The 15,516-nt window shown below is 40.4% G+C and overlaps 2 protein-coding genes across 6 annotated transcripts in view; one reads left to right on the top strand and one right to left on the bottom strand.

Annotated features, from left to right (window-relative positions):
- Positions 1-1,846, top strand: part of HECTD1 (HECT domain E3 ubiquitin protein ligase 1) — a 71,681-nt gene extending 69,835 nt beyond the window's left edge. For all 5 annotated transcript variants that reach the window (XM_043921422.1, XM_043921420.1, XM_043921419.1 and 2 more), the window contains 2 exons: positions 627-771; positions 885-1,846. In XM_043921422.1, coding sequence (XP_043777357.1) covers positions 627-771; positions 885-1,022 — 283 coding nt within the window. In that variant the 3' untranslated portion in view covers positions 1,023-1,846. The remainder of the gene's footprint in view (positions 1-626; positions 772-884) is intronic.
- A 3,138-nt stretch (positions 1,847-4,984) lies between these two features.
- The window catches only part of AP4S1 (adaptor related protein complex 4 subunit sigma 1), a 44,278-nt gene continuing 33,746 nt past the window's right edge, over positions 4,985-15,516 (bottom strand). Inside the window, exons 5-6 of the mRNA XM_043921448.1 lie at positions 14,590-14,601; positions 4,985-5,518 (exon numbers count right to left, since the gene is read on the bottom strand). Of these exons, the coding sequence (XP_043777383.1) occupies positions 5,390-5,518; positions 14,590-14,601 (141 nt within the window). The 3' untranslated portion in view covers positions 4,985-5,389. The remainder of the gene's footprint in view (positions 5,519-14,589; positions 14,602-15,516) is intronic.

Here is a 15,516-nt window from a genome sequence, read left to right as displayed (position 1 = left end):
TGAAGTATAACAGAGAAGTACACAAATTGCATGTAGAGCCTGAAGAATTTTCACAGAACAGACACACCTGCATAATTGGTACCCAGAATGAGAAAAAACTCCGAAAGTCCCTGTCCCCATTTACTATTTCCTAGTCATTAAATCACTATTTCCATTGATTAGGTTTGCTTGCTTTTTGAACTTTAATAAATGAAATTATGCAGTATGTGTTCTCTGAGGTCTGGTTTCTTTATCATTATGAAATTCATTTGTGGCATACAGTGATACTTTGTTTCACTGTAACAGCTACAAACAGGGATTATTTCAGATCCCCGTTGCTAGTGTGGCCATATTTGGACCAACTAAGCATGCTCATCCTGAGCTTTTCTGATTTGCTAGCTTTGTTGCATATTTGATTCCTATATGTCATTGGTATTTCTTACCTTTATAAGACAGCCTTTGAAGAATATTTTTTAAGTAGTTTGTATCAGCTCATTTCATACTTACCCAAAAGTCTCTAGACAGTGTGGTTCTTTTGACATGTGGATATTCGTTTTGAGGGGTTATCACTGGCTTATAAAGTAGTGGTAGTATTTTTCATTTAAATCAGCTATCAGATCACTGTAACTCTGTTTTTCTTCTTGTAGCCCTGGCTTCCTTAGGTTCGTGCGGGTTTTATGTGGTATGTCTTCAGACGAGAGGAAAGCATTTCTGCAGTTTACCACTGGTTGTTCAACTCTGCCCCCAGGGGGACTGGCTAACTTGCACCCCAGGCTCACAGTTGTTCGCAAGGTACAAACTCTAGCTACTAGGCAATGTAAACCAAATTTAGTTACCTGAGGGTTGAAAGAAATGCATATTTAAAGTCATGGTCTTCTATTATTTTCAATTCTGTTTCTCTGTAGGTTGATGCTACTGATGCAAGCTACCCATCAGTGAATACATGTGTGCATTATCTAAAGTTGCCGGAATACTCTTCGGAGGAGATCATGAGAGAGCGTCTGCTAGCTGCTACAATGGAGAAAGGCTTTCATCTCAATTGAGTTTTGAAGTGCAATGGGAGACATCAGAGACTTAAAATTCTAGTGAAGCCTCTTGTGTTTGTTTGCAGAGAAGTATATGATTCTCCATGCTAATGACACTTGCCTTTTTTTCCACCATTAAGGCTTTAAGAACATGTGGAATAAGTTTGTTAGCTGCTAATGACAAAACAAATCCTTTAACTATCCAGCCAGCAAGTACATAGCACAGAACACTGTGTGTTGCTACAAGGGCTCATGTGACTGGAATAAGGTGGTTCTACTTGACTGTTCCAAAGAGCAGCTTCTCAGATCTTCAGTGTTCACTGGTAAATTTCTAACAGTGTATTTGTGTAAAGTTTGTCATTTCATACTTCATACACTACAGTTGCCATCACTGATCCCTGTTTTGCTGGCTTTTAAGCTACTTGGTCAAAAATCCCGCTTCCTTAAAACACAGAGAGTTAATGAGCATCTCAAGCTTTTTCTTTTCCTCTTTAATGATGCCTGCACTATCAGAGTATATCTAGTGTTCTCTCTTTTGTTTGGCATATAATCATGCACAACCTTTTTATTTCTTTGAGGTGGGAGTATATTTTTATTTCCTAAATGCCATACTATAAAGATCAAATTCTTAAGTGTGTTTGTGCAGTTCAAAAATAAAAGATATATTAAGGGGGGGAGGAAAAAACACTGGTTTAGATGCAAGGCACACTTAAAGCAAGTTTTACTTTTGGTTGTATTTTCTTTGTATATTATAAACATTTATTTAACTTGTTGCAGTTTGAAGTAAAAAAAAATTTCCAAAATGTATGCTCAACAATAATCATTAAAATGTTTGCAGCGTACAAAACTGTGTCATGTGACTGTTTCACTGTAGCCATCAGACTAAGAGCTTAAATACTTGTCATTTTGAATCACTGACATTTCATTTTTTGAAATTACTACAGGAAGAAATGTTTTTTCTATGTAAATACACTTTACTGAGACTGGAAAGCTAGCAGAAATACACATCCACTTGCTTGTGATCCAGCTCTTACGTTCTGTCTTGAAGTATTCTTCAGCTAAAAATAGCCATGTTTTTCTGTTAACTTCTTAAACACCAAATCTGCTACTTACCATTGTATTTTCAGTGATGTGTAAGTCTAAGATCCAAGAATAATTTTTGAATGTTGTGTTGGTGTGAAAAGAAACCACTGGGATAATGCTGTTTCCTCCTTTTTAAAGGGGAGGGCTCTATTTCCATTTCCAAATTGTTTTGATTTATCATATCTGCGCATTTAGGTAAAAGTAAAGTCACTAGGCGTGATTTAGCCAGATGGCTTTTATAGGAGTAAAAAGCATTTTTGGGAATCACCCACTGTTTACCTGTTTAAAAGGTATGTTCCCTTTCTACATTAGAGATTTCTCCCACTGCAGTCAATCATTTGAGTAGTGTTTCTGTTCTCTGCATGAGAATATTGTGACTGTGTAATCAGAGGCAGCATTTAAATAATTCACCTTATTGTTAGCTTCACAGTTCTCTGTGAGAATAAAAGCTAATAAAGCATAATAGCAATATTTAAACGTATGACCTATGCTTTTATCCAAAAGCAGTAGTGGTGATTGTCTCAAAAAAAGTCATGGATGCATGACTAGAACTTTACATTTGCGGTAGAATTAAAATCCAGTTTATGTGTGTAGTATTGCCATTATTTAAGTCTCTCAAACATCGGTCAGTAGCCAACTTTTATCAAGACTTAAGTCTAGTAAGTACATACGTGCTCAGTGGCTCAGTCATATCTTAACTCTTTGCAAACCTATGGACTGTAGCCCCCGTCCAACCTCCCCCTGCATCCCTGCCCCTCTGTGCATGGGATTCTCCAGGCAAGAATACTGGAGATGGTTGCCATTTCCTGCTTTAGGGGATCTTCCCAACCCAGGAATTGAGCCCGTGTCTCCTGTGGCTTCTGCACTGGCAGGTGGATTCTTTACCACTAGCCACTTAGGAAGCCCCTGGTCTAGCACAGGGGTCAGCAAACTCTGGCCTGTCATTTGCTTTTGTGTGGGCCATGAACTAAATATGGTTTTGAATTCTTTAAGTGGTTGAAAAAATCAAAAGACTAATAATATGATGTGAAAATTTTATGAAATCCAGATTTCAGTGTCCATAAATAAATGGTTTTATTAGAACATAGCCATCCTGATTTATTTATATATTATCTATGGATCTTTCTGCATTACAATGGCAGAACTGAGTGGTTACAGCAGAGACCATATGGCCCACAAAGCCTTAAATACTCACTATCTGGCCCTTTGCAGAAAAGGCTTGCTGAATCCTGGTCTAGCACATTGCTACAGCAGGTAAAATTGATGAGTCTTGTTATACAGTGAGTAGCTCTGAAATGCCAGGATTTCTGTAGAATGAAAAGTCCAAGGACAAGGTAAAGCTGCCCAGTCTGAGACATAAATTTCATGTGTGAAAATCATTAAGCTGGTAGTCACAGTTGAGCAAGAAACCTGAAATGAGATGACACAGGCTGTCATAGACAGAGTCACATTACAGTTCACTTTGTATGAGTCAAGTATTATGAGACACCTACTTGGGTCTCCACATGGAGTATTTTTTCCAGTGGTATCTACCTAGTATTTTTTTTGTTGTTGTTCTCTCAAGGTACTAAAATCTGTGCCAACATGTTATTTAAATGCTATTTTGGTATGACCCAAAAATTAATTTTATGCACTCCCTCGTTACTTCTGGTGTACCAGTTTCAGCAGTTACCTGAATGTGCTACTGATTAAGTGCCTATCAACTAGGACAGTGTTTTCCAACTAATGTCTCAGAAAGACCTCCAAAGCACTTTGATCTAGACTGGGCTTTCCCCAAATCTTGGTTTCTCGATGCATATCATTCACTGTTCTGGCAGGTCAGAAGCCTTTCCTCTGCCTTCCTGAACTGAGTCCAGAACAAGATCTTTTGGAATTCATTATTGACTGATTGCCTTGGTTTTCATAGACACAAACTTTTGAAGTATATAAGTGAACTTTTATAAACAAAGAATTTTAACAAAATTCCTCCTACACATACATGAGAGAGTGAGAGAGAAATTAATAGTGAATGAATTAGTACCTAGAGTGTCCATTTTATGTCCTCTTTTGGAGGGTAGAGTGTTGTAACTCTTGAATTCCATAGGATGGCACGATATCTTCATGTATCAAGACTATATTTCTATCTCCTCTATTGTACCTGCCCTCCTACCCCTAACGTGCACATGAACATGCTTTTACCTAAGGCAGTTCTGCATCTTTTACTGTTGATGAAGCAACAAAAGCATAATATAGAAAGATTTGGGAGGATTGGGGTATTGCTCTTCTATAGTGGCTTAGCAGTTTGCTTTAGGAGGAGAAGGGGTTGAAGGAATAAAAGAGAGAGGGGTAGATTCACAGTAACCTGAACAGAGATTCTCTTGCATTCCAGTTTTAGGCTTTGAACTAAATTTCATTTACCAATAAATTTACTAATAAGGTAAACCCTTTACAGCATGGCACACAGGATAGTCAGTTCTGTGTGTGCTCAATCGCTCAGTTGTATCTGACTCTTTGCAGTTCCAAGGACTGTAGCCCACCAGGCTCCTCTGTCCATGGAATTATCCAGGCAAGAATACTGGAGCAGGTTGCCATTTCCTCCTCCAGGGGATCTTCTGACCTAGAGATTGAACCTGTGTCTTCCTGCATTGGCAGGATTCTTTACCACTGAACCACCTGGGAAGCCTTCAGGATAGCAGTAAGGGCTGTCTTAATGTTTGGCCACTCGTTATAGTAACATTCTTTATAGGGTTAATTACATGATGGCGTTGTAATTGTTAAGTACCTATAAAATATGTATCAGGCTTTCAGAAACTGGAAAGAATTTTTCACTAGGTACACACATTAGGTAAACTTTTGACTTTTTAAAGAAAAAGATAGCATTCAGAAAACTATTATTCAAAGTGCTATGCATGTTCAAGTTAATGTTAACAGTTTATTGGCCAATGGAGAGCTCTCACATTTTCTTCCCACCCGGTGGTGCTATTCCTGAACTTACCTCTTTGCAAAGTCAAGCAGAGACCAAAAAGTTTCCCTTAGTACTACTCAAAATCTAAACAAGTGAGGAAAAAAAAAATGCTTATGGTCAGAAAATAAAACTTGTCTCTCTGTTTAGAGAAAATTTTTCTTTGTACATCATATTTTAAAATACACTTTTGTTTTCCATTTAGGAACTGTGGAAAACCCCTGTTTAAAAGTCTTTGGAAGGATAGCCTGTTTTGAGATGTTTGGTCTTCCAGGTTCTTGTGGGCTAGCGATGTTGAGAGGTACTCCATGGTATTCTCATTTCCTTTGAGTCGATGTTGTCTGGCAGAGCCTCTCTGTTTTCAGCTGTCTGACATCTTATCAAGAATTAGCAGAGGGGCAAGAATTCTTGCCCGATTTGTTTCCACAATGCAGCCATTTAATACCATCTCATCCAAAATGATGTGTACTTTATCCAAATTAAACATTATCTAGGGTTATTATTAAGGAAATTAGTTATAGAAATGTTAACATTCAGTAAATAACAACTTATGACTTGGAATTTTTCTAGTGTAAATGAGTCTAAGCATGAAGTTTTTTTTAACAGATTTCCTAAAATTAAAATTGGTGTTTATACTAGAAATTATTACCTTCATGTACACAGATACACCTAGTTTCACCTTGGTTAGGCTAACTGGACAGTAGACATAGAAATGGAGCAGATTTAGCTTTTAACCTTTTAGCCAGAGGGAGAGAAAATGTACTAAGAGCTGGAGAATAAAGCAAGTAAATTTTGGTAAGAGTGTGTGACCTGACCTCAAGAACAATATCTTCCCAGGCAGCAATAACAACAGTAAATAGCTATGACTTACTGAATACTCATTATGCTCCAGGCATTGTGTTGAGTGTTTTACATACATTATTTCAGTCTTTTCTTTGTTTCTGTGATGTATGTGCTAACATTATTCTCATTTTACACAGGAACAAACAGGCTCAGCCATTGTCCATGGTCACATGGCTAGTAATTGTAACTTTGGAATTTACACCCAAAATTTTGGCTCAGCTGCTCTGCTTCCAGACTTCTCAGGAGAGGCCCGAGGCTGCTGAGTATACACCCTCACTCCACCCTCAAACTTCCACCCCCAAAAATGCCTTTTCAACATAGCACCCTTAGCATGAGACAGGCTAAGAAAAAAACAATCAGTAGGAGAAATGAATGAAGAAAAGCAAGGCAATGCTGACTTAATTCCCAAGGAGATAAAAATTCCAATTTCCAAGGGAGTACTTGTAAATGGAGCGTTCTAAAAATACTCATTTGAGAATTATGGAGCCACTTTAGCTTCCTGATGTTCCTGGTAGAAAGTCAGGACAGGGCATAGGGGAAGAAGAAAATACTGTTAGACTATGATATCTAGCTAATTAAAAAGAGCCAAATTCTTCCCCCAGGAGCTCCTTCATTTGAGTACCTAACTTTTCCTTTGTGAAATTGAACTGGAAGAGAGAATTAAACTCTGAGGGTGATGACGGCAATGGTTGAACATTTCTAAAGTCTACACTTTACTATCTTAGGTTTCCATTACCAAAGAGCAGGATCTTGGTCTGTTTTAAAAAAAAAAACTGATGGATTATTTCAAATAGACAAACTTCATTCAACAGGGAGTGATTAAATGTACAAGGAGAGTTCATAATTAGTAAATCTTTGTAAAATGAGTCACTAGTAATTCCAGATGTTCAAGGCTATTGTACTTGTTTAGTGAAGTACATCTACAGAGAATGAGACAATCCTGTGAATGACTTTTAAGTTTCTATTAGGTTCTGTGTTAATACCTCATTAAGCTCTGTGAAAATAGTCCTTCCGCAGAATAAACTGTTTTTCAGGAGCCCATGGGAACTGTCCTTAAGTGACCCAGAAAAGAAAAAAAAAAAAGCTTTACTCTGTTATACCTATTAATAATGTCTTCCAATTAGATGGATGATTGCTTTATCCATGGCCAACTTGGGATTGGAATATTAGGCCTTTGACTTAATCCTGTTCGCTGGACCCAGAAGCCAGAACTTAGAAGCCACAGGAAGGCAGGAATGACAAGTATAAAAAAAGGCAGAAGCACAGGTGGTTGCATGAAAAAATGCCCTATAGAATCCCCCTGTTGTATTTTTTTGGTGGCAAGGTGTTGTTTTTTTAATTATAGTTGACTTACAATGTGTTAATTACAGCTGTACAGCAAAGTGATTCAGTTATACATACACATTCATACATATGTATGTAACACCAATATTCTTTTTTAAATGTTCTTTTCCATAATGTTTTATCATAGGACACTCAATATAGTTCTCTGCTATATAGTAGGACCTTGTTTTAAGGCCTAGTGCCTTTGAAAATGTCAGTCCATCCAGGGTGATGCTCAGATAGAAGATCTCATTTTAATGTAGTCTATTTGAATTGATGCAAACTGCTCTGAAAGACTGCGCCATCTCTGGCAAGAAGATGATCAGCAATTCAGATATCCCCTTGAACAATTAGCCCAATGTTTTGAAATTCAGATTAGAATATACTGCTGAATCTTATCGACCACCGACATCTTTACATTACAAGGTCAAGATCCTTCGGTAAGTTCTGAATTTCGCAACATGCTGGAAACATGAGTTGCTTAATGAGGTCATTCTGTACTGTGGGCATGTGATGGCCTGTCTATCTGACTATCTGGCTCAAACCCCTAATAATCATGCGAGTTTCTGGCACGCTACAGGGAAACCACAGACCAAATCCAATGTGAGGCAAAAGCCTGAAAGCTGATTTCCTCTTGGAATCATGTGATGCCTTTAAAATAAGAAGCCAGCTGTTTTTCATATCTTGATTTGGTTCATAAGCAACTTGTACACACTGGCAAAGCCAAGAGTAATGGCATTTGGGCTACTAGCCAGGTGAGCGGGACCAAAAAAATGCCCTATATGCCAAGGCCCATGGCAATAAACAGGCAAACACACCTCAGCCCTGACATTTAGAATAGGAGGAAGCAAGAAAGGCATAGGCTGAAGCTCTATTAATGTGATGAGCTATAATGACTATTTTAAGAGGGTCCAACTTTCAGGTTATACTGAACTCATCTGACTTAAAAAATCCTTGAGGAAATTTGTTTCCTCTCATGGGCACCCTAAGGTTGGGGCTGACAGGAACTAAAAATAGCTTCTCAGCGAACAGATTCATAAAGCTGCATCTTTTCTCAACCCAGAAACCTAAGAGCCTTTCTGAATGCTGGGTAATGTGGATTGGAGTTGAATACTGTAGGGCCCCAGTAATATTTGTGCCACTTAAAATCAATTTTTTAATTAAAGTGATTGAAATGTTTCCAGTTTATATATTGGAATTTTGATCTCTGGATCATAAAACACTTCTTGAACAGAGTATTTTAATACCACCCTGGTGGTCTAGTTCTCCTTTAGGAAGAGAAAAACCGAGCAGCATACATTCAAAGAGGACCTCAAAAGCAATTCCAGTAAAGAACCCCGTCTAGGAACTAAACTTTCTGAGTCTATATTTTGCTCTCAGATCCCTTGTCTTCTTATTTTTCTTTCTTTCTTCTCTTTTTTTAAAGGTCATAGCTAAGCAAAGTTCTTTAAGTAGGGTGGGGGGGAAAAACATACTCATTTTTTTATACTTCAACTCAATTTCTCATATAATCAGATTAAGTTGCAAAGGGCTAAGTTGTTCACATTTCCCACAGAAAATCAAATACTACTGTAAACAAGATTATCATCTTGAAGATTCTGCATAGTTTTGGATAGATTCTCCCTGTAATAGTCTTCTGTTCACTTTTATGCTTTGTATAGTCTTTTGTTAATTAGGTCACTGAAAAGGAGTGTTGTCTTTCTTTGTTAAGTAGGTTTTCCATAAAGACCCACTCCTAAAAAAAAAAAAAAAAAGACCCACTCCTATTCTGAGAGCAACAAAGACATTTGTATAATTTTTTTTTTTTAGTTTACATAGGCTTATGTAAAATAATACATATATCAAACTCAGAATTGGGGTCAGTGAACCTGTCATTTCTTGTGGTTCTCCCCTGCCCCCGCCCAACTCTCTGTTAACAGCTTCTCATAACTTGCTTCCACTGTCCCTCAGTAAACAGAACCAGAAGCATGGAACCAAAGGAGTCGGGGTGAGGCAGAGGGACCTGGTGAGGAGGGAGAGGAGGAATAGTAGGGGGTGAATATGGTATCTGTAGGACTCAGAAACACATGTAAAGGAAACAGAGATGGTGAAAGCTAGGGAGAGCCAAAACAGTCTCGAAGGCAGAACTGTTTAATCTGGAACTTTCATATCCCTTTCCCAGGTGAATGGCTTGGAACAGTCCCTTGGGGGCTGTTGCTAATTCTGAGACTAACTACTCCTAACCTGACTGGAACTCATGCTGGAGAGGCCCATGGCCCCCTTACCCCTCCATGCCCGCCCTTCCCAAAGACTGGATTAGCTGCACAAATTCCTTGGGCCCATGGGCCAGCTTCTCTTCTCTTGCAGCCCTGCCTCCAATGGACATAGTTTTAAAAGGGGGAAAAAAGATGTTTAGAAGTCTCTGAGGTGAATTTCACTTTTGGAAAGTAAGCTCTTATCAAGACATTCAGGTACTCTCTTCAAAATGTTTCATGGTTTCCAACTCCTCCAACCAACCAAAGCCCAGTGTTTCTCTAAAACTTCTCTAATTCAGAAAACACCAAGACAACAAATGGTGACAGACACTTTATGCAAGTTTTCTTAGACACTAAATTGCTACCGTCTACTCCAGATGATTATGAATTTTCAAAAACTGTCAAATTTAATCTATCAAATTTATAGCCCTAGAATCAAAGGCCCTGGAAGCCCAGAGACCAACACCAGCCCTGTCGCAAAGCAACACTATGGGTTAGCAATCCACAGAGCAGCTTTGGGGCAGAGCAGGTACCCATCCCTGAGCCTCAGCCTCCTCGTCTAAAAAGTGAGACTTAAACTGATGATTATATCGTTTTCTTCCAGCTCCAAAGTAGGTAAACCCTCTGACTTTAAAAGTAACTTCAGGGACAAGAAAGCTACTTTCTCCTTTCTGATATTTTCAAACCATTCCTGATGTAATCACATGCTTCATCATACCTCAAAAGAAATTCTTTTGTAATAACAATTAATTACTGTAAATTTCTGAGAGACCATTTCAGTTCCTTTAGAAGCTGCTGCTTCAGTGTTGGATGACTTGCCTGGAGAATTTCTTTGGTCTTCTTGCCAATATTTCTGTAGCCCCAAGTTGAACAAGTACTTTTGTGATTTCTCATTAAGTCAGGCTGGAGTTATCTCCCATTTGGAGAAGCCCTATTCTGGTTTCTAGACCTCTAAAGGTATTTGGGATTTTAGGAAAGTAATGAAGGAACAACAGACACACTCCCCACTGGGACCTGACAGGGCCTGACAGCAAATCTTGGTAGTGTTGCTTACTGTTGACAGGGTCCCTTTGTTCCTCCTGGGGTACACCCTGCAACTAGCTGAGTCACAGTGCAGACAGGATGGAGGCCTTCCCTACTCCCCACCCTCAGTTGCAGTAAAGAAGGCATGTTCCATATCACCCATATGAGCTTTAAGGTTCTGGAATTAATTGCTCAGGTTTTTGGGCTTTAAGCACTTGGGAAATAAAAACATAAGTGTTCTAAAGATTTTAAGATATTTTTGAATGAAGAAGACGTTTCTGGACTCTAGACCTAGCCTGTATTTGTGGGCACAAGAATATAAATAGGGACCCCAGCCTATTCCTGACTTTTCCTCTCATGCATGTGTGTGGAATACCCCTGTTACCATCCCAGCCTCTCCATCATTCCTGCCCTCAGTCCTGGGTTACGAATGGGAGAGAAGCCTGCAGAGGCCCTGGCGGCAGGCACTGGGATGTCCAGGTACCCACCAAATTCTGAGGATCCAGGTAGCTCAAGGGTGGTCAAGGAGTGGATGGGGGACCCTGCAGGCTCTCGGTGAGTACCCTTATCCCACAGTGAGGGATGCTGCTGAGGAGAGCTACAGGGGGGTCCTCTAAAAGCACAGGGCCCAGGAAGGGGACCCTGGCTGTCCAGGTCCAAAGACGGCACTGCTGCATTCCACTCTAGCCCAAATAAAGTGTTTAAGCCTCTTCAAAGGCCCCAAATTCCAAACGGGGTGTCGAGGTTTTCGGTGCCTTCATACACGGCAGGTGTGCCCCGAGCTGGGGAGGAACTGGACTTCTCCCACACAGCGCGGTTCATTGGTGACACCCTCTGACTATTTAGCAGAAGGGGGCTCGAACTGCTCCTTTGAATTATGACTTGTCTGGAGAGTTCAGCAAACCTGGGGCTCTGGAGCTGAACACATTTTGAGAGGCTCCTCAGTTGGTTCCTAAGAACTATCTTGATTCGTGGAATTTGAAGTCTTTAATCAGTCTACCAAAGTATCAGGTAGGGCAAACTTTCCTGAGAGAAGCCCTCAGGCACCAACCAGCCCCACAGGTGGAGTGGAATGTGAAGAGGGTCCAAGGAGCTGCTACGGTGCGACATGAAGGATTTAGGTCACTGTCCGTGCCTGGCCCCTGGGGTGCAGGCTGCCCTACCCGACACTACCTCTGCAACAGAGAGTTCCCACTCAGTAGAAGGGTTTTCAACAAGCCAGAATCTCTGTCCTGATTTCTGGAGCTTAGGTCATTTCTTTTTAACATTCCCATCTGCCTTGTTCGATGACGTTAGTCTTACCAGAAGTAGAACAAGCCTGTACTAGGGAGGTATGTAAATGGTACTTGGAATTTCCCAGTGTCTAACCCTGCAGGCTCTGGAAAACCACCCCCTCCTTTAAAAGCTACAGGGTGGTAATGTCTCTGGAGAGAGACTGTGAGTAAAGAGCTTCTTGGGAATTTCGTGAGGTTAAATCATGTCTGTACCCGTAGGGACTGACACGGAGGGCTTTCCTAATCTAAGCAAACACAAAGGTCATGACCTGTCCCGGGTAGCTGGCTCCAGGTTGCAACTGGGTTAGCTGCTGGTTCAACGTCTCAAGGCCCAAGGAAGCTACTTTCCGGGCACAATGTTGGTTGCTCTGGCAGGTTCCCAGGTACAAGCTACCAGAGAGCTGATGTAGGCTGTCTATGGGCAGCACCTCTAAAGGGCTCCCTTGTTTTCCCGTTAAACACTTGTGTGGAGAAGTCTTCCCTGGAGGTCTTTGATGTGACAATTTAAACAGAACTATGTATGAGGCAGAGTAGAGTTGTGGGTTTGTAATGTGACTTTTTTTCAGATGGCTGAGGGTAAAAACCCTTTAAGAAGGTCAATAGAAGACTGATGCCCCTGCGCTGCCAGCGGTCGTGCTTTTAGACCGTGGGAGGGCCACGTGAACTTCACCTCAAGTACAGACATACACTTCCAGATCTGCAGACTTAGCTCCCTTCTCTAAGTGAGGAAAAATTCCTAATCTGTCAAATGGATGTGCCTAAGTAGCTGCTGAGGGACAGTAAATAGGTTAAGTAGGTCAGAGCGGAAGAGAAGGCAAAAATGAAGCGAACTAAAATGATGGAAAGAGACAGAAATTGTGTACTTTAGTGTGAAAATTAAATGCAAACAAGAATGCTGGAGCTCATTACACTGACCTATACTATACACTAGACAGATACAAAGACAAACCCATCTTTACTTCTAATAAACACCTAGTCAGTATATAAGACACATCAACACGATGAGTCCAACTATAATACACACCCTACTACATCTGACTCACTTGAATTCTGAGTATCTAGACTTGAAAGACTCTCCCATCCTGCTCTAGGTGTAAGGCAACATCAAACACTAAAGCTCAGAGGGTATTAAAGCTCTTCCAGTTTCATTCCATCATTCGGAGATGAGGAGTTTATGTGTTTTGTCTGATACACACACCCAGTTAGTTGGTGGCAGGACTGAAAGCAGAACCTGAGTGTCTGTACTTCTGGCAAAATATCTATTAAATGCTTTTGCTAACTTACTGTGTGTGCATGCTAAGTTGCTTCACTCATGTCTGACTCTTTGTGATGCTATGGACTGTAGCCCACCAGGGTCCTCTGTCCATAGGATTCTCCAGGCAAGAATACTGGTGTGCACTGCCATGCCCTCCTCCAGGGGATCTTCCCAACCCAGGGATCAAACCTGTGTCTCTCAAGTCTCCTGCATTGGCAGGTGCATTCTTTACCACCACTGCCATAACTTCTTAAATCAAAAGGCATTTTTATTATTCCCCTATGTAAGGAGGAAGAGATTTATTTTGAATGCTTTAAAAGATTTAGTTAAAATGGAATATTACATGCTGAATAAAAATATACCCTAGTATGCAGCCTGGTCTTGGGTCTGCTAGGTCAAAAGGACCACAGATTTAGGTCACTCACCACTAGAGGGCACTCAGATTTCCCTGGTTAACTTACAGAGGCTTCCAAACACAGCCTGCAAATGAACTTTATCAACATGCCAATTTCTATCAAGAATAAAAGGTAAACGGCCATTTCCCCAAATATACTGACATACTGGTGCTGGACATAGGTTTCTAATCTGTGTGTGTGTGTGTGTCTGTGTGTATACACACACACAAATATAGGTATGTATATATGTGTGTGTATATATGTCTATACGGGCTTCCCTGGTGGCTCAGATGATAAAGAATCTACCTGCAATGGGGGAGACCTGAGTTCAATCCCTGGGTGGGGAAGATCCCCTGGAAGATGGCATGGCAACCCACTCCAGTATTCTTTCCTGGAAAACCCCCATGGACAGAGGAGCCTGGCGAGCTACAGTCTATGTAGAGTTGGACACAACTGAGTGACTAAGCACAGCACATATGTATATGTACATACATAACTGCTATAATTAATATATACTTATTATAATTAATGTTACTATTTTAGATTCAAGCCTAATGTTCTCTCAAAGAACTATTCTATTTATTGCTTTCAAGTGGTAAGCGGATTTCTTAAGTAAAAATTAAAAGACAACTTGCCTCCAGAGCACTCACACAAAGCTCGGTGTGCTCCTGCCAAAATCAGCAGTATTCTAAGCAAATCATGCTGCTCTTGGGCCCCTTGGATACTTCAATTTAAAAGGGAGAAGAGAAGAAAAGGGGAATTTCCTCTTCTATAAAAGGAAATGAACACAAGCCAGGCAATTTCTTTAACCTTCCAGTTTATCATTCCTGGAAGCCTTCTTGATCATGTGGGGAATTTCTGGAGATTTATACCTGGAGCCATGAAAATCCATTCTCTTAGGAGGACCAAGCCCTTTCTGGCTGTTTTATTTGAATTCTGAAAAAGTCTATCCCATATATGTAAGTTAGATTAATATATAACAGTGATCATTAAACACCATCACCATATTGCCCTGTATGAAAAATACAAAAATTGTCGTGAAAAAGGGTAGAGAGTTTCTGCAAATCACCCGTACCTCTATGTCTTGTCAGAGCTATTGATGGTGAGCCTTCCGGATACTGGATTCCCAGCCTTTGGCACTTACCTGATCGGGGCTAGCCTGTCCTTTGCCAACTAGTGTGGAAAACTTGGCTCACAGCACTGAAAAAGGATACATCTAGTTCACTCTGGAAAAGAGAAAAGAGTCCAAGGATGAGAAGGAGACACCGGGACACAATGCAGAGACCTGTCACTTAGCAGAGACAGCACCTGCTCTGGCCGCCAGCCTGGAAGCAGCGGGGATAGGCTGCTCTATAAGCAGGAGCTGGAGCACGCGGAGGCTCTGCGTTTGGGATGGTGATTTGAAAAAAGAAATAGGCTGCCGTTTGGAGGACATTTATAGGCCAGAACAATTCACTTTTAGAGTGCAGAGGGAATAAACTAATTCAACCTTTATAGAACATAGGTAATTTGATATGTATATCAAAAAATGTAATAATGTGCACACCAGTTTGAATCCATCAGTCTTACTTCTAGAAGTTTATCCTAAGGAAACAATTAGATAATGGCACCGTGATGTGTGCTAGGATATTCAGGGTAATGTTATTTATTGTAGCAAATTACTGAAAACAAGCTAGGTATCTATCAAAGGAAGGACTAGTTAATAAATTATGGCAAATCCACAAATGATGACACAGATACATAAGTCCTGCCTCTTTTGAAGCTAACTGGGCTGGCTCTGTATTGAAATGTGATGCTAAGATGCTTCTTTCAACCCAGACAGCATGAGACTGATCTCCAAATTTAAGATCTGGAAACTCCGAAGATTAAAAATAGACCAAGAAAGAAAGTTTAAAACTCACAAACCTAAAAATAAATCTTAGATGACAAGGCATTCTCCAGGAGTGGGATGGATTTTCTTTTATTTCCCATGGTACTCTTCTCTCTCCTCCTTCTCTTCTTTTTGCTACTGTCATCCTAAACCGGGTCATCCCTTAGTACTATCCAAGTCCTGTATAATCAACTGGCTTAAATTAAATTCTAATCTTCACTTCTGTGGTTTATGTGGTCACCGACTCTCTCCCAAAAATAACAGCTATCAT

The sequence above is a fragment of the Cervus elaphus genome, chromosome 13 (genome assembly GCF_910594005.1).
Source record: "Cervus elaphus chromosome 13, mCerEla1.1, whole genome shotgun sequence".
NCBI lineage: Eukaryota > Metazoa > Chordata > Mammalia > Artiodactyla > Cervidae > Cervus > Cervus elaphus.
Note: the sequence above shows the minus strand (reverse complement) of the source record. Positions and strands in the feature narration are given on the sequence as shown.